Source organism: Morchella importuna (assembly GCF_003444635.1).
Source record: "Morchella importuna strain M04M26 chromosome Unknown Morimp01GS005, whole genome shotgun sequence".
Lineage (NCBI taxonomy): Eukaryota > Fungi > Ascomycota > Pezizomycetes > Pezizales > Morchellaceae > Morchella > Morchella importuna.
This window is the reverse complement of record NW_025763402.1, coordinates 793,065-814,919: the sequence shown is the minus strand read 5'-3', so window position 1 is coordinate 814,919 and position 21,855 is coordinate 793,065. Positions and strand designations below refer to the sequence as shown.

The following is a 21,855-nucleotide window of genomic DNA, read 5'->3' as shown; positions in this document are numbered from 1 at the left end:
TATGATGAGCAGTGACGGTTATGTGACTACATAATGTAGTTGTCCCAAGAGTAAGTCTCAAAACATTTGGGGGAAACAAGACGGCACATGGGGGCTAGCAAGATAAGGCAAGACCGGATCTGGAGGCTATTTCGTTTCTTGGGCCGTTTGGGTCTCTTTACTCGGACGGGCTTAAGAAATGGTTGGCGTCATAGATTATCACTCGGAGGCATCAACACCTGTCGAGAATTAACGTACGGGGCGGTCTCGATCGGGCTGCGGAAAGCCGGTTAGCTGGTCTCGTTAATAGATCCCGGGGGGGGGGGGGGAAGCCTCGGGATTTTAGGTTTCTTTATATCACGTATGCAGCATTCAGTTTAGTGGTTACATGTACTCGCATATATCAAGTATGTATTTGCGCAACCAGCAAAACACACAGAATCCCGAGATCTTTCCCATCTCCCCTGAAATTATTCATCTTTTATCTAGACACCTGAAAGACTCTACAGGCAACTTTTAGGCCATATCCATAAAGAACGAGGCGAAGGGTGTCTTAAAAGTCCTTTTATTGCTTTCCTCTCCACCTTTACCAGTATCTCAATTGGGCCAAGAATTTGAAGCATGAATCTCCCTTATCGAAATTATACTATACTCGGTCGTTGTAGTTTTGGTATAATTATGGGACTTTTTATGAGTTGTTGAAAACCTCGATTTTTGGTGTGTTTTGCTGGTTGGGCAAATACATAGTTATTTGACAAGCGAGTAATTATTAGTATATATCGAGGGCTGCTATTATAAGTATTAATGGAGTGAAATATTTACACTAGATATATACTTGCTCAGTAGTTCACGAAATCACAGCTTTAACTACTATGTGTAGCTATATATATAGTGCATTATTGTGTTAATCGTGCCTACATACATATATATTCCATCTAGTAACTGATTATGATAATATATATATTTACATATATTACTTTCTAACTCACAAACATCCTAGCCCCGCCACCACCATCACCACCACCACCACCTACCTCCAGCATTCCCCGGTCTTCCAAAGCATCCCTCACAACTCTCCTCATAACCCCCGACCTAATCCCCAACTCCCACACGCCCCTCTCCCTCCCCCCCACCACCTCCCTCGCACCCACATCCGCCCCATACTCCAACAGCAGCCTCACCATACTTACATCCCCCCTCGCCACCACCACATGCAACAGCGGCCTCCTCCCCCTCCTCCTATCCACCCAATCCGCCGCGTCCGCCCCCGCCTCCACCAACAGCCTCGCCAACACCAACCCCACGCCCCCCGCCCCCGCCCCCCGCGGCACAACCGCCTCATACAGCGGACTATTCTTCCGCCGGCCCCCAGCCTTAATCGTAGGGTCTGCGCCGTGCGCGAGCAGCAGCCGGACGAGGCGCTCGTCGCGCAGCTGCACGGCCATATAGAGCGCTGTTGCGCCGGGCGTCCACCACCAGTGCCGCCGCCGGGTTGGGTCGCGGGTGGGGAGGTGCGGGAAGCGCCAGGTGGCGAGGCCGGGGTAGCGGGTATTGATGGTGAGGGTGGGGAGGGCGAGGAGGCGGCGGAGGAGGGTGGGGTGGAGGGTGCCGGTGATGAGGGCGCGGCAGAGGGCGGGGATGTGGTCTTTGTCGTGGGTGGCGAGGAGGTTGGTGTGTATGGGGAGGAGGAGGCGGGTGAGGGTGTGGGAGCAGAGGAGAAGGTTGAGGAGGGGGGCGGAGGGGAGGGTGTTGGCGATTTCGTAGAGGATTTCGAGGGGGAGGGAGAGGAGCATTAATGGGGCTGGTTAGTGTATATGCGTGTAGGTATGTTCTTTTTGGGCGTGGAGAGCCAGTGCGAATTGTCCGGATTTTATTATGCATTATAGATGCTTTTGAATATAGGTAGGAGATATTTGTGGTGTTTCTGGCGTCATCTAGGAGCGATCCTTCGAGGTGAGTCTAGATGCCCCCACCTGCTGAAAATAGAAGAAAAAATCCTTCAAGTGAATATCCGGTTGAAGCCCTATTCCAGCAATTTCCAATCAGCATACCATCCTTTTAGGTCAAAGGTTTAACGGAGACCCCTTCCCCCCCCCCCCCCCCTCCGGGGGCAGTCAGAATAGACACAAGAAGCAAAAAAGGAAGCCTCCTATGGGATTAAATTCAAACGCACCCTAGCCCGGATTTGACCCCCAACATCCCACTACTGCTGCTAAATCCCATCCGCCACTATGCTACCGTGTAAACCAGGATTAAAATTTCGGCGCCCCACAAATTTCACTGTACTGTAAAGTCGGTATTGCATGGTCGTCTTGGTGGTTGTCTGTCCTTGGTCTTGGCATGTAGCACTCTGTAACTACATCCGAGTGATATACTGTGACGCTGTCAGCCCTGTTCAAATTAAGTTCGATTGCCATACGACAAAACTCACCGCCAACAATAATCCTGTTTCTACACGAGCTAGTAGGTAATTCCTTTGAGTGCTGTGCGGTAGAGTACCGGATTAGGCGCTTTGGAGTTCAGCATAAGACTTTGGTCATCTGTGAATCACAGGATAGAACTGGGCTCAAGCTCTGTTCGTGAACTAGACAAGCTCGAGTGATAGTATAAGAATGGAGATAAAGTAGGCCTATAGAACAAAAAGAAAGCAAGACACAAAAGGAAATAGGCGAAAACACACTCCATGTAGCTACTAGCTACCAAGGACACGGTGCCCACTATGACCTGTCCTTTGGCCAACAGGTGAGCAAGGGATCGGTCAGCCAAACCTCCCAGCGACGCGTGTCGTTCGTGTCCTCTACCGATTATCGCTCCTTAAGTCCGTCATATACTCATCCAGTCATCCAAGCAAGCAATAGAGTAGAAGAGCCAGAGCAATATTCTCGAGATAATAGTACACCCCAAATACGCTCAGGCCCCAGACAGACGAAACAGCCCGAATAAAACGTTATAGGCTGTGTTAACGTTCCGTACTGCTGTTCGTGTTGGAGTTTCGAAATTTCTGATGGCGGGGGAGATTTTTTACCTCCTCACGCATGCATCAGGATCATGGCCGATATTATTTATTACGGAAAAGGTCTAGCTAAAATTACACCGTTTGTTTTCGGTATAAGTGCTCTGCAATAAATGACACAGTTCGCTACATTTATGCTTCAAAATAGACAGTCTAAACGCTCGACCTCACGCCGGAATAAAGGAAAAGAAAGAAAGAGAAGAAATAACACAAGGCTCGATAGACAAAAGGCGCTGCAAAGACTTATTTCTGATTGAGCATTGCTACCCCCAACCCTGGTTAAACACTCAGTGTCTAACCCCGACGAGCACGTGCAGTCTAACCACGAGCAGACCAGCCACTCGCCCATGTTGGATGGTGTTGCGCTGAAATTACATGTAGTAATACTTGAATTCAACTTACATCACCTTGGTAGTGTGCCAAGATCTTACATAGTATACATATACCTGTAGAACGCTATGTCTTTACCATCCCCTCAGCACAAAGCCCTACCCAGGTCCTGTAGCATAAGTGTCGAATGTGTTGGGGCTGCCCTCGAAAGGAAACAAGTACGACAGCGAGGGTGCTAGCGAGGCCGGCGTTCGACCCCTGCTCAGGTAAACAAATCCACTTTTTTGTTCCCGGCCCCACACGACACACCCGCCGCGCGTAGCCATACGTGTTTAGACTCCAACCCCGCCTTCGTACCTAGAACATGTACTAGTACTCTGGGTGTAGGGGTAAGTGAGAAAATACCTGCTTGCGGAGGCTGGGCGAAGGTGTCTTCTCACTTATCCCCAACCCCGAAGTACTGATAGCTAGAAATACGAATATTTTTAGTCTCAGGTCAAGCAGGAGTTGCTACAATCGTCGAGTGATAGTCGATGATACAAAAAACAAGCTTCCGCGGATGGGATCGCTATATGGCTCTAACATATGCCCTATGTGGTCCCGACGCGCTAGTATACTGCCAGGACGAGCGCTGGAACGGATATTGAGAATCGTAAACCTAGTCCTATTTCTAATCTACCTCATGCTCATCGATCTACATTACCAACGCCAGACGTACCTGTGGTTAGTATACAAGGACCTACATTGAGATCTTTCAGAATATGCGGGTAGAGAAAGAAAAAAAACCCACCATGCTGAAGTTTTACGCCTTTGTGAGTTTTTGGACAAACATTGAGTCTTGATATCCCCACGTAAACATTCGATTTCCCCCCAAACTCCACGCCCATTGAAATAAATACCCACCAGCGTGCACGTGGGGGTCATCCCCGGATTCGCGAATACAACTAATATCCGAATTCCGAAACGACCCTTCAATAGCAGTACAAAACAAATCCATCAGCTAGCTAGCTAGGTAGACAATGTCAATCTCAAATCTCAAATACAATTACATGCAAAACCCCCAAGCCCAAATACCTCCCCCAATAGGTACATACGTTACCCAACCAATATCCACCATCCATCCAGGGCCAGCTCCCGTCCGGTCGGCCGGCCGATCTGAAACACCCACAAAATGACGGCCAATCTCACCACCGCGTACCAACCAATAAGCGCGCGCAGCCACCAACAGGAAGTGTAGGTACACTAATTACGGCCGAGACACTTTCCCGCACGCCGCCAACCCTTCCACCCATTCTACAGGCAGATCGAGTAGAGCAGAGTAGAAGAGAGTAGAGTAACGACGTGTACGTACCTACATATTGCATGTCTTTGACTAAAATACCTACCCAGTCGCGGATCGATCACCAAGACCTTAAGCTTCAGAGTGTGAGATGAGGCCGGGAGCGCTAACTACGAAACACCACAACATCCTGCCCCGGATCTCAGCTGTCAGCTGGCCGGTTGGCAGAGCGGGCTTAATTCAGGGGGAAACTCGCCGCGCCGCGCCGCACCGGCGGCCTCATCGATTCGATTCCCCGGCGGGTACATATATATATAAACTATGTAACTCGAGTGATACCGCATGACTGCACACACACCGGGCAGGTTAGCGAGCAGAATATATATAGCTAATTAAAGCCCAGGTGCACGCGCTCTAAAGTCCCGACTTGATCTAACCATCACTCCTGAGCTGTTGCCCTTTGCCATATGCATCTGTTCCCAATACCAATGTGTGTTAAGATTCATAATGACTCGGTGATGATATGACTCTGCAGCTAGTGCTAGCTACATATAAAAGGAACCTATTGATCCTTAATTCTTCCCCCGTCAATACTAGATATATATATATACTTCTTTAACGAATTCACAACCGGCCAACTCGATTCCCTTTCTTATAAATCTGCGACCTCCCCGCATCCCCGCTCAACAGCCCCCAACCCCACTGCACCCGCTCACACTCCACCCCACTCCACTGCGCCCCTATTAATTCCGCCTCCATTCCGCCGGGCCACCACCCACGGCCACCATCACCAACCTCCATTCCACCTCCACTCCGATCCAAACTCCACCCCAACCTCCTCCTCCTCCTCCGCTCGCTGACCGCTTACTAACTCATATGCGCTAGGACTTCGACCGTTCCACGTTCCAGCAACTACATATAAGGACAGAATCTTACCCCGGCTACAAGTGGCTTCGCCCCCTCCTTCACTACGCCCAGGGGGCCCCCCACAATTCACGATAAGTACATAAATCCACTCTCGTGGCACTTCCCTCCGGGTTAGTGTAGTTGCGCTGACGGTAAAGATGCTTTATTCGTATATAGTCCCCAAAAGTGGAGTACATAAACGCAAGTAAAAAAGAAGACTAAAGGAGAAATAAAGAGTACTAGTGGTGGGGGTAGCCCGATCGAATTGACAAAAATAAAAACAACAGGGGAAAAGAAAATCAAAAGAAAAAGAGAAAAAAAAACAATCACTTCCCGACGTCGCCTCCATAATAATCCTCCAGTAGTACTACTCCGCTTCGCGATCGGGGATATATCCCCCCCCAATATATCTCAACACCGTCACTCCCTCGAGATAATAAAGCCATAACAACCATTACACAAAAGGGCATCCCATTGACCATTCCGCGTCGCTACGAGCTTCGCCGTCTTCTGACGCTGGCAGCGACTGCAGGTAAACGTTGTCGCCGAGGCCAGCCGATACTGTGTCATTGGACCCCGTGAAGGATATACCTTCACCACCTCGAACAGAGCTGGCGGCGCTGCGCCCTGGCCGGAGGAGGAGCCGCTTGAGACATGATCATTAACCCGAGACGAGTCCGCCGAGGCCATTTCGTATGTAAACCGTATCCAAAACACCTACATGTATTCATTAAATAAATTCACTTGAATAAAAACTGTACCAAATTGATCTCTAGCTCTGCCAGTACGTCACAACTTACCCAAAAAAAAAAATCAAATGTCAATACGCTATCGGTCCGCGTTATATAAACCTCTGTTGCCCCTCGTCGTCGTCGTCAGCCTAATCTTTCGTTCTCCTACTCGTAATATAACCGATGGTTTTCCGTGTCGAATCAATTCTTTTGCGTGCAGGAGAGTGAAGGGGGGCAAGAAAGAGCTAGAGGGGCGCGACAGGCCCCCATCTAGTACTTATAATTAATTCTCACCTTGTGGCACGTGATTTAGGCATACCGCACTAGCTAGCAATTACTTACGAAGATCAAGTTAGGAACGATCCTAAATTTGGCCTGTTTCGGCCATAATCCTTTTATTTGGCGCCCAACTAGAGCCGAATAAGGGTTGATTAATGGTCTTTTGGAGAAAACATGTGCAAAGAAATATAATAAGGTTGGCATGCGACCAATTATTAGGGTAACGGCGAACGATAGCCAGCGAGTGATGGGTGGAGATGCAACGCTCAACTACCTAACTATTTCCTGCATGCTGACATAAGCAATTAATTATAATATTCACGACCCATGACTACGAGAGAGGTTTGAGACTACGATATCAGGATAGGTAATAAAATAAGCACATAAAGTAAAACAAAAAACGGCTATATATCTACAAACGAGACCTCCCCCCCCCCCTCCCCCCGCGCCCCTTGGCAACCCATTGATACCAAGCACACAAAAAAAAAACGAGAAAACCCCATAACTAACCCCTATGAACCTAGCCGTCTAACCCAGGTATCAAAAACTCCATAGAAATAGAAATTAACAAACAAAAGAAAGCCCCCACAAAGAAAGGAAACTATGCGATCAACGCGACCAACATCTTCCCATGATTCCCACTCGTGTCTCCCTTCACCCTCGCGACCAGATCCGTCCTCTTCGGGAACTCAGCCTTATACGCCGCCTTCACGGCCTCAAGGTGCGCCTTATCCCAGTGCAGGATCGCAAGGCGGTATGTCAGCTCCTCCGTCCTGGTACCTATATATCACGAAAAAACGAATTAGCCACCGCATCCTCTAAAAGCATATCAAAACATCGGGCCAACATACCAACACCCTTCATCGTCCTCTCCAACATCCTCGCATCCCTCAGCGCCCTATTATTCGCGCCCTGCACAATATACAGCAACGCATCCTCCATATGGCCCTTAAACTTCTTCACAATGACATCCTCCAGCTTCTTCTCCTTCCCCACGCCATACTTCGAATTATACATCTCCACAATCCTCCTAATCTGCGCATCACTCCTCGTGACCAATATCTCCGCCACCACATGCGCCTCGACGCTGCCGACCATGGCCGTATACAGCTCGACCACATCCTTCTCCACGGCCGCCTCCACCACGGGCGCATTCTCGTCCTGCCTGCGGGCCTCAATCGCATTCCTGAACAGCGCCTCGACAGGCCCGCTCAGCTCGCTCTTAATCGACTCCACCAGGTGCTTCCCATGCGCGCGGTAGTACGCCGCCTCGATCGCCTTGATATCACCGTTACGCCGACCCAGCAGCACCATATCCATATACACCGCCTTATACCCCACGCCGCCCATCGCACGCTTCAGCAACCACGCATCGAACGCCAGCGGGCCCAGCACCACCGCGCGCACCACGTCCTGAAAGTCATTACTAAGCGCCTTATCCACCAGGTCCACCACGCGCACGCCGTTCTTGGCCAATATGTGCTGCCGGATGGACTCGAGCTGCGGCGGGGCCAGGAACGGGAGGATGTGGATGAGCGCCTCCTCGCCGTCGCGGTTTCCGAGGCCGCTGGTGGGCGTGAGCGCTTTCGCGATGACGTCGGCGTCGGGCTGGGCATTGTAGTGCGGGGGCGCGCATTCGTCCGCAGTGTACCCGGCGCTGACGGGGTAGGTGATGGTGGGTGTGATGTAGGCGGGTTGCTGCCAGGCGGGGTCGTAGGGGTTGGGGGAGTGCGGGGGGTAGCCGTAGGTGGGCTGCGGCGGGGGGTATTGCTGTGGGGGGTAGTTTGCGTATTGCGTGGGGTAGCCGTAGGGTGCCTGTGGGGAGGTAGGGAATTGCTGCTGCTGCTGTGGCGGGGGGTACTGCGGTGGGTTAGTGGCTGATACCGGCGGTGCGGGGTGAGGAGGACTTACTTGGTATCCTTGCGGGGCGGCAGCGGGGGGATAGCCCTGGTAGTAGCCCTGCGGAGAGGGGGGGCCGGGCTGCTGCATGGTGGGCGGGTAGCCGGCTTGCTGCGGGGCGGGTGAATAGCCGGCTGGTTGGGCGTACCCGGGTTGTGGCGAGCCGGTGGGGGGCGGCGCTAGGTTACTGGGTGAGGGCGGCGCGCTCCCATATTGCTGCTGCTGGTATGGTGTTTGGGGAGCGGCGAGGTTGATGGGTGAGGGGGGACCGCTGCCGTATGGCTGCTGCTGGTATGGTACCTGTGGGGCGAGATTGCTGGGTGAGGGGGGACCGCTGCCGTATGGCTGCTGCTGCTGATAGGGGATTCCTTGCTGCTGCTGCTGCTGCTGCTGGGGCGGCTGTTGGAGTTGGAGTTGCGGCTGCTGCTGCTGCTGCTGCTGCTGTGGAGGAGGAGGTTGTTGGGGCTGCTGTTGCTGCTGTTGAGGAGGTTGCTGCTGCTGCTGCTGCTGGGGTTGTGGGGGCGGCGGGGCCTGTGGATTTACCTGTGTGTTCACCTGCGGTAGTTGCGGTTTGCTTGAGGTAGGGTCCGACATGTTGATAACGGTTGATATGGTGTAGTAGTAGTAGTAGTAGTAGTAAGTAGGTAGGTAAGTAAGTGGGAGTTGGAGATAGTTGATTGGTAGAAGCGGTAGAGTAGCTGTTGATTGGCAGGAGGATGGGGAGGAGGATGAGGGGGATGAGGGGGAGGGGTAGTAGTAGTAGTAGTAGAAGAAAAAGCAAAGTAGGTCGGGGCCCAGCAGAGTAGTAGTTGCGTAGGTATGTATGTATGTAGACAGAGCAATAGAATAGTGGCAAAAGACCCCAGAGTTCAATATATAAAGACTCTCTCCCCCCAAGACTCAAGACTCAAGACTCAAGACTTATTATTCAAAGGCGAAGCAGCAGTGGCAGTCCGTCAGTAACTACGCCTTCTCGCTACTCTAGAATGCTCTTTATTATCCTTGCGGGGTGTGTGGTGTGTACTGTACTGGGCGTACCTCACCTCACCTACCGACTGAATGCAACAACAACACCATACAATATATACTCTACATAGCCCTATGCAAATGATATCATATGGCTGCGCGGGTCCTGCATTTGGCTGTAACCTTGTTCTAGCGAGCGAGCGATCCCTACGATCCCTTTCCTTTTCCGCATATGGCTGGTTGGTGGTGGGTACACAGCCTTGTATGATCTGAAGCTACCTATGTATGTACTGGCGCCCTGGCAGCAAGGAGGAAGGTTCACATATAATGAGTCGTCAAACTGCAAAACTCAGTTTCGAGTTCGTTCGGGACTGATACAATAAGGCTGAATCTTAGAAGTTGGGGTTATCTACGGTCCCCCTCTTCCTGCGCATATATGCGGGGGGCTTATGCCTTGCCTGCCTGGCACAGCCGCACATTGCATTTCATTCGCTTGGAGGAAGAAAGGAAGAAAGGATGTGATGTCTCAGCCGTCCCGCGTGGTCTGGTAGTGAAAAGGTGAAGTGCAGAAAAGGCAGGCAGACAGATAGATGGGACGTGTGATTGATTAGAGCGACGATAAGAGTCATACCCTGCGAGCGAGTGATGGAGGATGTGATGTGGTATGTGAACTCACTTTTGCCTATATCATTATCATAGCTGCTACATCTACATCTGCGCGTGTCCTGTGGTGTTTGTATCTTCTGCTACCAACCTTTGTTTCCCCTCTCTCTCGTTGTTTGAATGTTTGTAAGTAAGCAAGCCCTGCCTCCGACACCCCCTTCCATTTCCACTCCCATTTCCACTTCCACTCCCCCGACCTCATCCCCATCCGTAACTGTAGCACATACCGCATCCATCCTCTTACTACCTATTACCAACTAGTCCAGTCCGCAAAGCACAGACTCCACCTTCATCTTCCCTCCGCCGCATCCTCTGCAAGGGCCTCCACCTAACTTGCGCAGGAACAGAGCACTGCACTAACTAGAGCAGAAGTAGAGAGATGGACCGTGAGTTCGCTAGGTTCGTCTCCCCGACAACTCAACTAGGAAGAAAGAAATGTTTTTCCCTCACGTGAAATCCGCAAGCGGTGCGTGATCGGCGGTGAATCCATGATCATTGATTACCTAATGCACCCACCCCCGTTTCGTTCTTTGGATCACGAGCTGGGGGCAGGCGCCGGGGTCGGGGAGAGTTGGAAGACAGCACAAGACAAGACTGGTTGGGATGGGAATAAATAAAGCTGCATATGTATGTAGAAGAACGAGAATGCTTGAATCCAGGGACCGACCGTTATTTACCGGCCTTAACTACTCTATCTACTCTTTTACTCAAACCGTCTGCTTGTGTAGAGTACGTTTTGTCTGCTTGCGTTTATCTGCTTGTGTGAATTCTCCGCCCGCAACACCGTGCAATATAAATGATACGGGGCGCGGCGCGCGTGCTGTGGTTGGCTGGCTACATGTAGGTGCTAGAGCAGATACGATAGCTGCCAAATCCTCATGCTCATGATCATGATCGCGTAAAGTGGGTGCCAGTAGTGATGGTGGTGGTGTACGTTTTCTGAGCAGCGTACAGCACCGATCGGGGGTGGATCGAGAACAGAAGAGCAGAGAAACGAGGTTCATTCTGCAGGCAAGTTCTGCTGTCTCTATCTCCTCTGTCGACTCGATCCCCTCTATCGTAAATATCGCAGCGCCAACACAACCACCACCAGCACCGAGGGTAGATTGATAGATGAATCGAAACAAACCCACCCCCCCTGACAACCACCAAAAGGCCCACTCCCAGTTCCAGTTCCCATAGACAACAAAACAATTAACAGCCCCGCCAACTCACGACGGACAAACATCTACCGTACCGTACCGGCGAACCCGACCGACGTCGTCGACCACCACCTGGGAGGAAACCACTAACTACGGCCGAATAGAAGCAACACCCCCCTCTCCCTCCCTAACCCACCAATCCACTCACCGCCGGTCCCTTCCTTGCCCCCTTCCCATCGACGACCAGTCCAGTCCAGTCCAGTCCCTAGGCTCTCTCTCGCTCCCTCGCTCTTCCCCCAGTACTGTAGCGACGTCGACCGCCGCCGCCGCCGCTGTCACTGTCACACATACCACCACACCCACCTCACCCACCTCACCCACCCCCCCCCCCCCCGGCCCCGCAAAATAGATAGCTGCAGCACAGCGATAGGAGGAGACGAGACGAGACGAGACAAGCCCGTGGGAACTCCCTCCGCCGGGAACGTCGACGTCGTTCGTGGTCCGCCGTCGTCATCTCATCGCCCTAATTCCTTGCGAGTCGTCCGCCGCCCAGGCCCTCTCTCTCTCTCTCTCTCTCTCCAACTAGTTGTTGCCGACCGAAACCCTGGGAAAGTGAACTGAACTTAACTTAGCTTGGGGGGCAAAACATCTAACTGGGCAACAACCACCACCACCACGACCACCAACGACCACCACCCCCGTTACCGTTACCCATACCCATACCCATACCAGTAACCACTTCCATCATTTCTCGACACCCACCAACCACCACCACCACCACAAGCACCATCACCAACCTCCAATACCAGCAACACCGCCGAAACCATCGACACCCCCCCCCCCCCCTCTTACGCTATCGGGGCATCTCGTACAGTACACTACACATACACCATCACGTATACACGACCATAGATAGATTCACGATCCTCTAACGAACGACTACTAGCAGCCTACAACATACACCATACAACATACAACAATATACATAATAGACGATAACCCCCCACCCAAGGATGCCGTCCAAGGACCCCGAATCCGGTGACGTCCAGGAGGCACTCGCCTTCTACAAGTCGCAGATCCACACGCTCGAGTCGGAGCTAGCCGACTTCCAAGCGTCGTCGCGGGAGCTCGAGCAGGAGCTCGAAAAGGAGCTCGAGGCGAGCGAGAAGCAGCACCGGGACCTGCGGAACAAGAATGAGGCGTTGCGGTACGAAGTTGAAGAGTGGAAGGTACGTCCTGTGTGTGTGCGTGTTTGGAATTTATATATATATATATATATATATAGATTTCTTCACTCACTCCCCTTTTTCATACCCAAAATTTTTGTTTCCCCCCAAAAACAGCCAAATTCCAGGTTTAGCTGACGGGGGGAAACCTACCTTGTTCAGAGCAAGTACAAGCAATCCAAAGCCGAAGCCAACTCGGCCCAGAACCTTCTCCAGAAGGAGATCACCACGCTGCGCGAGCAGAACCGGGCCATCCAGCTCAAGCTGCGCGACATCGAGGTCACCAACGACGACTTTGAGCGGCAGGAGCGCATCGTAAAGTCCTCGCTCGAGGACCTCGAGCAAAAGTACAACATGGGCATCGAGCGCGGGGTCATGCTCGAGGAGGAGATCCGGCTGGGCGAGCAGGAGCGCGAGGGGCTACGCATCGAGGTGCAGCGCCTGAGGGACGAGATATCAGACATGAAGGTCGAGCAGGACATCACGGTGGAGAAGCTCAACAACACGCTCGCCGTGGCGGCGCGGTACGGAAACGGCAGCCTGCATCATGTGCCCCCGCCGAGCCTGCAGTCCCCCATGTCCGAGACATCGTCATCCGTCACCTCGCATTCGCCCACCACGCCCACAACGGCATCCGCAATGTCCACGTCGACGCCGCAGTCGGACCACTCGCCGACCCCGCCGTCGCCACCAATGTCTGAGATCTCGACCACGACCTCCAACGCTAACGACCCCTCGCTCACGCCCCGGCCCCGCCACTTCCCCAAGTCCCGCCAGAACCGCGGGCCGTCGTTCAGCACCGCCATCAACACCGCCATCCCACTGCCGCCCTCACGATCACTACACCAGATCCGCGGCCTCATCGGTCAGATGCAGCGTCTAGAGCAGCGGGTGCACCACGCCCGCAGCAAACTTCCCGGCCCCGTCAACAACACCCCTCCCAAAGCCCAAACCCCCCGCAACTCCGGCTCCTTCATCCCAACCGCCGGCACCGGCATCATCCTCCGCTCGCCCAAGAAGCACCGCTCACCCTCCACCACATCATCCGCCACCTCCGGCAGCGACACATTCACCCGCCCCACACGCATCTCCTACACCAAGCCCGACCGCCCCGCCTCCCGCGCCGCCGAGCGACCAGCCAGCCGCGCAGCCCTCGACCGCCCCGGCAGCAGAATGGAACGACCAGGCGGAGGGCGAAACGGAATGATCGAGCGTCCGGCCAGCAGGGCGTCAAATGCATCCGCAACCACCTGCTCGTCCACGGGCCTGTCAGTCCCCGAGCGACCGCCGCACCGCCCCGCCAGCCGCAACTCTGCGCCGCCCCCGACCCGCGCAGCAACAATGGGCCTGGGCACCCACGCCGAGTTCGGCATGGCAGCGTTCGGGAACCGGAGGGATCGCGCGAGTATAGATAGCTATGCAGCCACTAACCACCACCACAACACCAATAACAGCAACAACAGCAATGGTAATAAGAGCACAGAGCTCCCGCACATCACGCCGGCGGCACGGAGGAACACGGTGGGGAAGGACCTGAGCTTGAATCTGGGGCTGGGCACGAGCGCGATTCCGAAGCCGGCGAGCGGGCTGCCGAGGAGGAACTTTGGCGCGAGGAGGATCAGCAGTAGTACGGATGGGAGTGACGATGCGATGCGGTATGGTGGCCATGGGGTGTTTGGTGCTGGGGGAGCGACGGCGACGGGAGGAGTGGGTGGTGGTGGGGTAGGGGTTAGGAGGAAGAAGTTGACTGGGGTGGGGGAAACTTATTGATTCGGCATTTATCCTTTTTTTTACGTTCTTTGACGACTTCTTTCTTTTTTTTTTTACTCTTTTTTAAATCTGCTCCCCCCTGCTTTTTATGCCCAGATGTGGAGGATGTGGACGGGGATGAGGGCATGAAGGGAGAGGGAGGCAGAGGGTGTTGGAATGGGGGATAACGTGTTTTTTCTCTTTCTCTTTTTTTTAATCGGGGGTTTTCCTTTCCTTTCCTTTTCTTGCACTTGCATTTGTGGTCTATACGGGCCCGAGCCGGGCCGGGAGGGGGTTTCTAGGGGACAAGAAGAAGCCGGGGAAGCACATCATCATCACCATCATCACACTCTAGCCTTCAACAGCAAGATTGCTTCCTTCCTCTTCTTCTTCTCCCCCACAAGCCCCCCTCAGCCCGCCCAATTTCATTTTCATTTTTCATATTACCATTTCGTTTTTCCTCACGGGGGCCGGGGTTTCCATTCCATGCATGTCTGTCTGTCGGTCGGTCGGTTGGTTGGTTGGTTGGTGCTTCTTTTTTTACTTTTTTACTTTTTTACTTTTTTCCCAAACCTTATCCTTCTTCTTCGATTAACCAGACCCGGGGGGGGGGGGGGGGGATGGAGGGAGGGGAGGGGTCTTGTCTGCTTTACGAGTCTTCTTACTTGTTCTTTCTTTTGTACATTTTCACGGCTATGTAGCTTTTGGGGGCAAGCGGGGCGGTTGGCTGTATGTTGCGCCGGTGCTATATCATCATCATTGGTCCAGGCTGCTGCCTGCGCTGGCTGGCTATATAATAAGCTATCATCCCCCCCCCCCCCCTCTCTCTCTCTCTTTTCTGATCCTGAGAGGGGAGGTTCTTAACTTTTTTTTTTTAACTACTACTACTACTACTACTACTTTTTTGTATGGCGGTTTGGTTTGGTTGCTGCTGCATGCTGCTAGATGGATTGGATTGGATTGGATGGCTGCTTTACTTTCATGCATTATGGGTAACTTGTCATTACTACATATATACTTGAGAAACACAACAACACACACACAAAAAAAAGATGTAAACCAAGCAAAAAAAACCTCATGATCACGTACATGTAGTTAATTGATGGTTGTGGTTATGTTGTCTAGTTTCAAGGGTTGCTGAGGCCGGGTTGTGGCTTTGTGGTTTTGTGTTGTGTTGTGTTGGGTACATGTACGTTTGTATACTAGCTATATATATATGGGGGATGACCTTGTGGGAGGGGATTTGTCGTTTTTCTTTTCTTTTCTTTTTTTTTTTTTTTTTAATATTTTGCTGTATTTTGTATTTTTAGTGTCTCTTTTCCTTTTCCTTCTCTTTTCTTTCTTTTTTTTTTTTTTTTTTTTTTTTTGCGATGTGCTTGATACCATAGATCTAACAAAGCAGTAAGTAAGTAGAAGGAGGCCGCCAGAGGATGAGGGGCTGCTCGTTGTTGAATGAACGTGGCAAATGGGTATGGCTAAAGGACAAAAAATAAAATTTAAATGTTGCAACTAAAATGAACTTTTTTGGCACGTGGGCGGAGGGCGAGTGAGGGTTTGTGATCATGATCACAGGGTGGGGTGGCGGGGTGGTGGGTGGGGTGGTGGGATGAGGTGCATGGATGGATGGCTGGGGTGGAGTGAGTCAATGATATCTCATGTAACGTATTATACAGGCTTGGAATATATTTGGGATTGTGAGTGCTGGCGTTTGGTTTTGGCATGTGCTGTGCTTTGAAATGGCAGGCAGAGGTGCTGTATATGTGAGTAAATAGGGCTGTGTGTATGTGGGCTCTAACTTCCGGGTTCTGCCGTCATGGGCCATACCGGCCGGCCGCGGCTGTAATTGTATCATTATCAAGATCCCCGTTGATATCTTTCGTTTGATCTCCAGGCCGCGGCGGGGGTATGTTTCGGCAGTGAAACTTTGTGCAACCTCGGGCATATTACATAGGACCCCTTAGTCCGTGGAGGAGACCAACTTCGAAGCATGTGAGACCTAGCAGATTGTTAATCCAGCAATTGCGAATTGTGTGTTAGAGTAGAAGATTTCGCATAAGTTCGGATACGGTGCTTGTCGTGAGCGGGGTGAATTAACATTTGGTTGCATATAGCGGGGAAGAAGCAACCGGCGAGGAATCTTCCTGGGTCTCCGCCCTCCAAAGGCCTCTCCGTGATATCTTCAAAGACATATCATATTCCACCAGCAGCCCTCCATCGGTGACTCCGGTTTAAAACATGTGTCAGACCCCTCTCGGAAGGCTACTCCCATTGCGGGGCTATAGCTAGGAGCAGGATCAAAAACAGAATTCATAAAAGTATGATCCAGCAGAAAGCAGAATAGAGATATTTAGCTTTAAGGTACGGGCTAGATCGGTCGCAACGACGATTACATCAACCTAAAAGAAGTCCCAGGCTGTTGGATTTCGTTGTGATAAGAACTGCATGTAGAATGTGCATGACGCCAGCCCAGGGACCTGTATGCAACACGGGCTACATGTAGTTTGACAGGTATGACAGGTCATCGAGTGGAGACAATCGTCATGCAAAAGACGCTAGCAGGTGGATGCATACATGTCTAAAACAGCCCAGGAACCTTCTTCTTCTCCCCAAAACGTCATCTGTCCTTCTTAAGTCTATGTCACTCTTTTCATAACTACAATCTTACAACACCGAATACAATCTCCTGCGTTCGACCACTTTTCGCGGATCTAGTGCGTGTGACATCTTATGATTCTTCGCGGACCTCAGCTACTACTGAGTTTTGCCAAATAAAACGCTGCATCAATTCGCCGATTGACAATATTCTCCGATTCCAGCGAACACCCAAAACCGAAGTTGATCTATGAACCCCTGCTCTCAGGCATCAAGAAAAAAGGCTAGCCATATACGGATAGGTAGCGTTCGGGGGTTTTGCGGTGAACCGCATGCATCGTCATCGCTGTGTTTGTTTTCCTCTGGGATCGAGGGTCTCTTTTTCCAGGGTAAGGTACCACATGTGTATATATAAAATTATAAACCCAATAGATTCTTATCTTTTGTGTCTGAAATCCACGAGGAGTACATGGCTATAGGACAGGCATATCCTTTTTATTTATGCCGGTCAGTACACCGGCAGTCCGGAATCATGTTCCCCTACCAGGTCCCAGGTAGGCAATGCCAACAAGTGTTATGGGGTCAGAGATTCGACTTACGCAATTGATCTCTCAGAATGGGCGGCTAGATGTGACAGTTTTCTACAAGTTCATGGTACCTTGACCCTTTATGTCGCTAGTACTAGGCGGAATTAAGGGTTTAAGGGTTCACTAACAATTAACGTTGACATACATGTATCTATCGCCCCCCCCCCCCCCCCAGGCCAGCAGGGTCTTCTGCTCTGGATCACTCAACAACATTCGACATTCCCATCAACTCTTGTTCGAAGATACCTCCCAAAAAAAGTTTTTCTTACACGCCACCGGCAAAGATAAAGCAAGCAGAGAGTACTTACATCACTGTCCATGAATTCAATGTGTAACATCAGACTCGGAATAACCCGAAAGTGGCTGGGGATCAGCAACAGGGTTAGTTGGAATATCTCGTCCCGTCTAGATTTCTAGAAAACAACAAGCAAACAATTCTGAGACAACCCGCACAACCTTAACGCTTCCCCACGCCTAACCCCTTACTTTTCAGTTGCCCAGGTGGACGCTTGTTTTTGGCACGTTTCACTCATGAGCGTTCAATTGATAATATTTAACAATCACGAGCGAACCCAATTTCGATCCTTGTTGGTTCATGTACCAGGCGAAACTGTTTATATCAATTTAATGTTTCTGGATGATGCACTAACATCTAGACTCACTACATACAGTCACTCACGGGGTGAAGGCGGATCCTGTCTGATGGCGGTCAGGGATTTGAGGCCAGTAAAAGAGTTAGGTTTTGGACGCCAAGGGCAAATTACTGCAAACAGAACCATCGGACAGGATTCGCTGTCAGTAGGTGAGCGACTGTAGTTGGTTAGGTCTTTTGAAATGTGGTTTTGTCTTCCGAGGCTGTTCTAAAGCAACCTTAATTAGGGCTTTTTCTTCCTCTCTTGAGGGTTGCATCAATAATTATTTTAATGCAGTTATTTGGAACCTTGATACGAGCTCGAGATCGAGCATCTAACTAACTCAGGTGAACAGGCACAAATATCATCTCTGCGTGGAAATACATACCTTATATGCATACAGACTCTGGTCTAAGAAGGGCTATTTATTGGGTTGATCTACGTTTTCCATAAGGATGACTACCCCCCATAAGTACATTATTTGCCGTCCCAACAATGTTCCTATAGGGAAAGTTAAGTAAACTACACCATGATATACTAATTGAGTGGGGTCACCTAAGCATTGAGTGCTGCGAGACCCCGGTGTCATTTACGGACGTCTCCGCTACCTCTCTTCCAGAAACCGGATCTTATGCACGGGGCCCAGTCTGGTATGTCTTTTGTGTATAAATTCTCCGGTAGCTGCACCTGACTTAATTCTTCCTCCTCATATTGCTATGTACCTACTTCCCCGTATATATATATAGCCGTGGAAAATTAACCTGCCTTTTAATAGATAAAGTCGTCGGTCAATACAACATGCGGTGTTTGCCGAATGTATAGCCCTCGCTCGCTCCATCTTTCCTCTTACCCCGAGTCTTGTTTTTTTTCCAGTCATTTTGTCCCGTCCGTACCAATACAGGAATCACCTCGCCCACAACCTCGCATGAGAATGCAATTAATGAATTAAACAAAAAAAAAAAAAAAAAAACCTCGCATGAGATATTCCTACGTAGCTGACAGCTGACATTGTTATAATGTGCTGTGCCACGCACATGATCCCTTTCGGTTCCGCCTCTCCCTGTTTCTCCCTTGATTATTTGAGCCTTGTGCTTCGATCCATCCATTTGTTTTTTTACGAAAGGGGAGGAGCTGCTTACTTGATTTGTTTGGAGGGAAACGTTTCTGACTGCATAGAATCTCTCGGGAAGAATGACCCTAAGTTCCGCTGCAACCTGCGAGACCTGCATATACCCCGACATCCTAGGGCCTTAAGAAACGAACTGATATAACGGCCAGACACATATAAATACCCGTACACGGAACGAAATGATCGATCAATCACGCCAGATGCATCTGCATAAAGGCTTGCACCTCCCGTGCAGACCTCAGCCAAGGAAAAGCGGGAGATGATTTCTTCAACAACAAACGACAAAGCAAAATAAATAAATCAACAAACATTTGAAGATAACAAACCAGACGATGAAGGGAAATATACCCAAGGGTTTGCATTTGCCACTCTTATGCACCATTGCTTATTCTAAATGTTACTAACTCGGACTGGAATCTTCGATGGAACAACAATCTCCTTTCTTCGACTCCAGACACCTCGCGGCGAACCAATTCTAAGAGAAGTAAAAAGAATTGGGTAAAAATTGAAAAATATATGAAATGAATTATGGCAAAAAACAAGAACCATCGACAGGAAACCAAAAAAACAACGACATGATACCCTTTATCTTATAATCCATAAGTACACAACTTGCGCCATTACAAGGGTCATCAGGACTCGCATCTCACGGATAATTCAAATACTACCAAGATATCCAATTATACCAGCTGCAAACCTTGACCCCAACTCAGTACCTATGTCGAAGGTGGCGATGGGACCATAATGCCACGATCTCTGATATGCTCCAAAAATTGTTGCTCTTCGGGATCTAATCAAAGCTATTAGCGCGCCTGGAACTTATACCTGCACGGTATCTGAAGATTACCTATTTCAACGGGTGCAGAGTCTTCTTGCACGATGATTACATTGCTCTTTGCTTCCTCTAAGGATGTCCCGCCTCCATGAGGGTCTTCGGAGGATCTGCCACGTCTACTTCCTCCAACTTTGAAGAGGCTGACACCCAAGCGATAATGTCCGGTTCGGTTTATAACCAGATCAGGGAAAATGACGTAGCTACCTTGCTGCCGACTGAGGGGAGCAGCATCTTCATCGGATTCTCCAGGAGCATCATTCAATAGGTCCAAAGACATTGAAAGTCGTCCGGAAAGAAGAAACATGTCGGGTGGCGCTAATGGTGGCGAATTGATGTTCTCGCCATAAAGAGTGGCCTGAGCGAAAAGATTGTTTAATTCATCTTCTCCACTTATTTCCTCTCCAGTTTCCACATCACAGATGTGAACCCGTATCGCCAAAGGCGGGTACAGGGGTGCACCAGCCCGGGCAACTCTTGGTGGTTGAACGGCAACTTGAAGAGAATAGCTTCTTCCAGACCCGTCGAGGGAGTGGGTGTTATTGAAACGTCTTGCCATTTCTTCTTCGCCGATGATTGTGGGGGTAGGAGGGTCGATGCGATCTAGGTTGTGAGTCGAGTTACGAGTGTTACGAGTTTCACGAAGGCGGATTCGCCGGCGACTTTGAAGTCTGCTTTCTTCGGCCTCGACTGCTCTGTTTGCAAGTGACTGGGCTGATCCTGGGTTAAGGCGCGCAGATCGACGTAATGGAATTGTTGGTGCCTCTACTGGCTGAACTTGCTCGGTGGACTCAGCTAGTTGTACAGTTGACTGGCTTGCTCTGCGGCGGCGTCCTGGTCGCTGTTGTTGGTTGTGATTTGCCTGTTGGCCTCGAAGAGATCCGGTTTGACTTCTAGTCCGTCGCACTACTTGACCTCTTCGCATCAGAAAAAAACTCGTTCCACCTACAAAAAAGTATTGCCCACCGTCAGCGCAACATTCCTCGCTGTTTCGAGGATTGCTTGAACGAAATAAAGAACCGATGCTGAACAAAAAAAAAAGATTGATAAAAGACAAAGTACAGGAATGATCAGAGCAAGGAAGGTCCTTGGGGACAAATAAATATAACAAAGGATATCACTGAGAAATCTCTCGGAATTAAAAGCTCAGGGTTATCTCTTCCAGTGAAAATGAAGCTCCGAAGCAGCACATCCATGGGCCATTCCTGTCATTATTATATCTTCTGGCAGAAGTGAGGGAGAGCAGTTTTCAAGACCATGAGGAGATGCTACCACACACGATAGTGAGAAACATAACTATCGAACTGGCACTAGGGCGGAAAATGTCCCCAGAAATGCAATGTGCCTTTCCGCTTACTTGTGGGTCTTTCTTTTGGAAACACGACCCTCTAAATCTGTCAAACGCACACTTTAAACCTGCGTGTAATCGAAATCAATCTCTTGCAGTAACGGCAACAGGTTATTGTGAGGTCTGTGTTTCTGACTTTGTCGTCGTTTGAGGCATAGACGTCGTCGAAAACTTGCTCTGCGCCGATATAAAAAAAAGGTACCCCGTTCGGAGGGCATACGCGGGGGCACCTGACAAGAAGCATACCGGCCCGCCATGGGATGTCAATTTAGGAGAAACCCTTGGAAACAAAAGAACCAGGACCCCTGAATTTAAAATGGTAGTACCGACAGCTTGGTTGGGTCATGGAATTTTCGTCAATCGACTGTAGAACCGAGATGGAAGCCGGAATAATGTGATATACACCACGTTTTCGGTATGGTGAGCAGGGATTTGAACTAAAATCAATATTCAACGTTGGTTGTTGGACGGGCAACGTCTGACAGACCAACCGAAGATATCCAATTGCTCCGGTAGCGGGACTCACATTTGCACGGCCCGCTCGTTATCCGGTAATTGTGAGGTGATATCCAT

At 50.5% G+C, this 21,855-nt stretch overlaps 4 protein-coding genes across 4 annotated transcripts; 1 reads left to right on the top strand and 3 right to left on the bottom strand.

The window, feature by feature from the left end:
* Positions 1-5,927: 5,927 nt before the first annotated feature.
* LAJ45_02755 (uncharacterized protein) lies at positions 5,928-6,555 on the bottom strand (the record flags this gene model as incomplete). The annotated part of the gene is made up of 3 exons (XM_046112346.1): positions 5,928-6,224; positions 6,308-6,335; positions 6,533-6,555. 3 exons carry the CDS (start codon positions 6,553-6,555, stop codon positions 5,928-5,930), a joined length of 348 nt encoding a protein of 115 aa, XP_045974472.1.
* Positions 6,556-7,118: 563 nt separating this feature from the next.
* Positions 7,119-9,010, bottom strand: LAJ45_02754 (uncharacterized protein; the record flags this gene model as incomplete). Its single annotated transcript, XM_046112345.1, has 2 exons — positions 7,119-7,297; positions 7,369-9,010. The coding sequence occupies 2 exons, from the start codon at positions 9,008-9,010 to the stop codon at positions 7,119-7,121; spliced, it is 1,821 nt and encodes a 606-aa protein (XP_045974471.1).
* A 3,190-nt stretch (positions 9,011-12,200) lies between these two features.
* LAJ45_02753 (uncharacterized protein) lies at positions 12,201-14,183 on the top strand (the record flags this gene model as incomplete). The annotated part of the gene is made up of 2 exons (XM_046112344.1): positions 12,201-12,416; positions 12,576-14,183. The coding sequence occupies 2 exons, from the start codon at positions 12,201-12,203 to the stop codon at positions 14,181-14,183; spliced, it is 1,824 nt and encodes a 607-aa protein (XP_045974470.1).
* A 5,635-nt stretch (positions 14,184-19,818) lies between these two features.
* LAJ45_02752 (uncharacterized protein) lies at positions 19,819-21,855 on the bottom strand (the record flags this gene model as incomplete). The annotated part of the gene is made up of 5 exons (XM_046112343.1): positions 19,819-19,892; positions 19,950-20,840; positions 20,901-20,920; positions 21,609-21,719; positions 21,809-21,855. 5 exons carry the CDS (start codon positions 21,853-21,855, stop codon positions 19,819-19,821), a joined length of 1,143 nt encoding a protein of 380 aa, XP_045974469.1.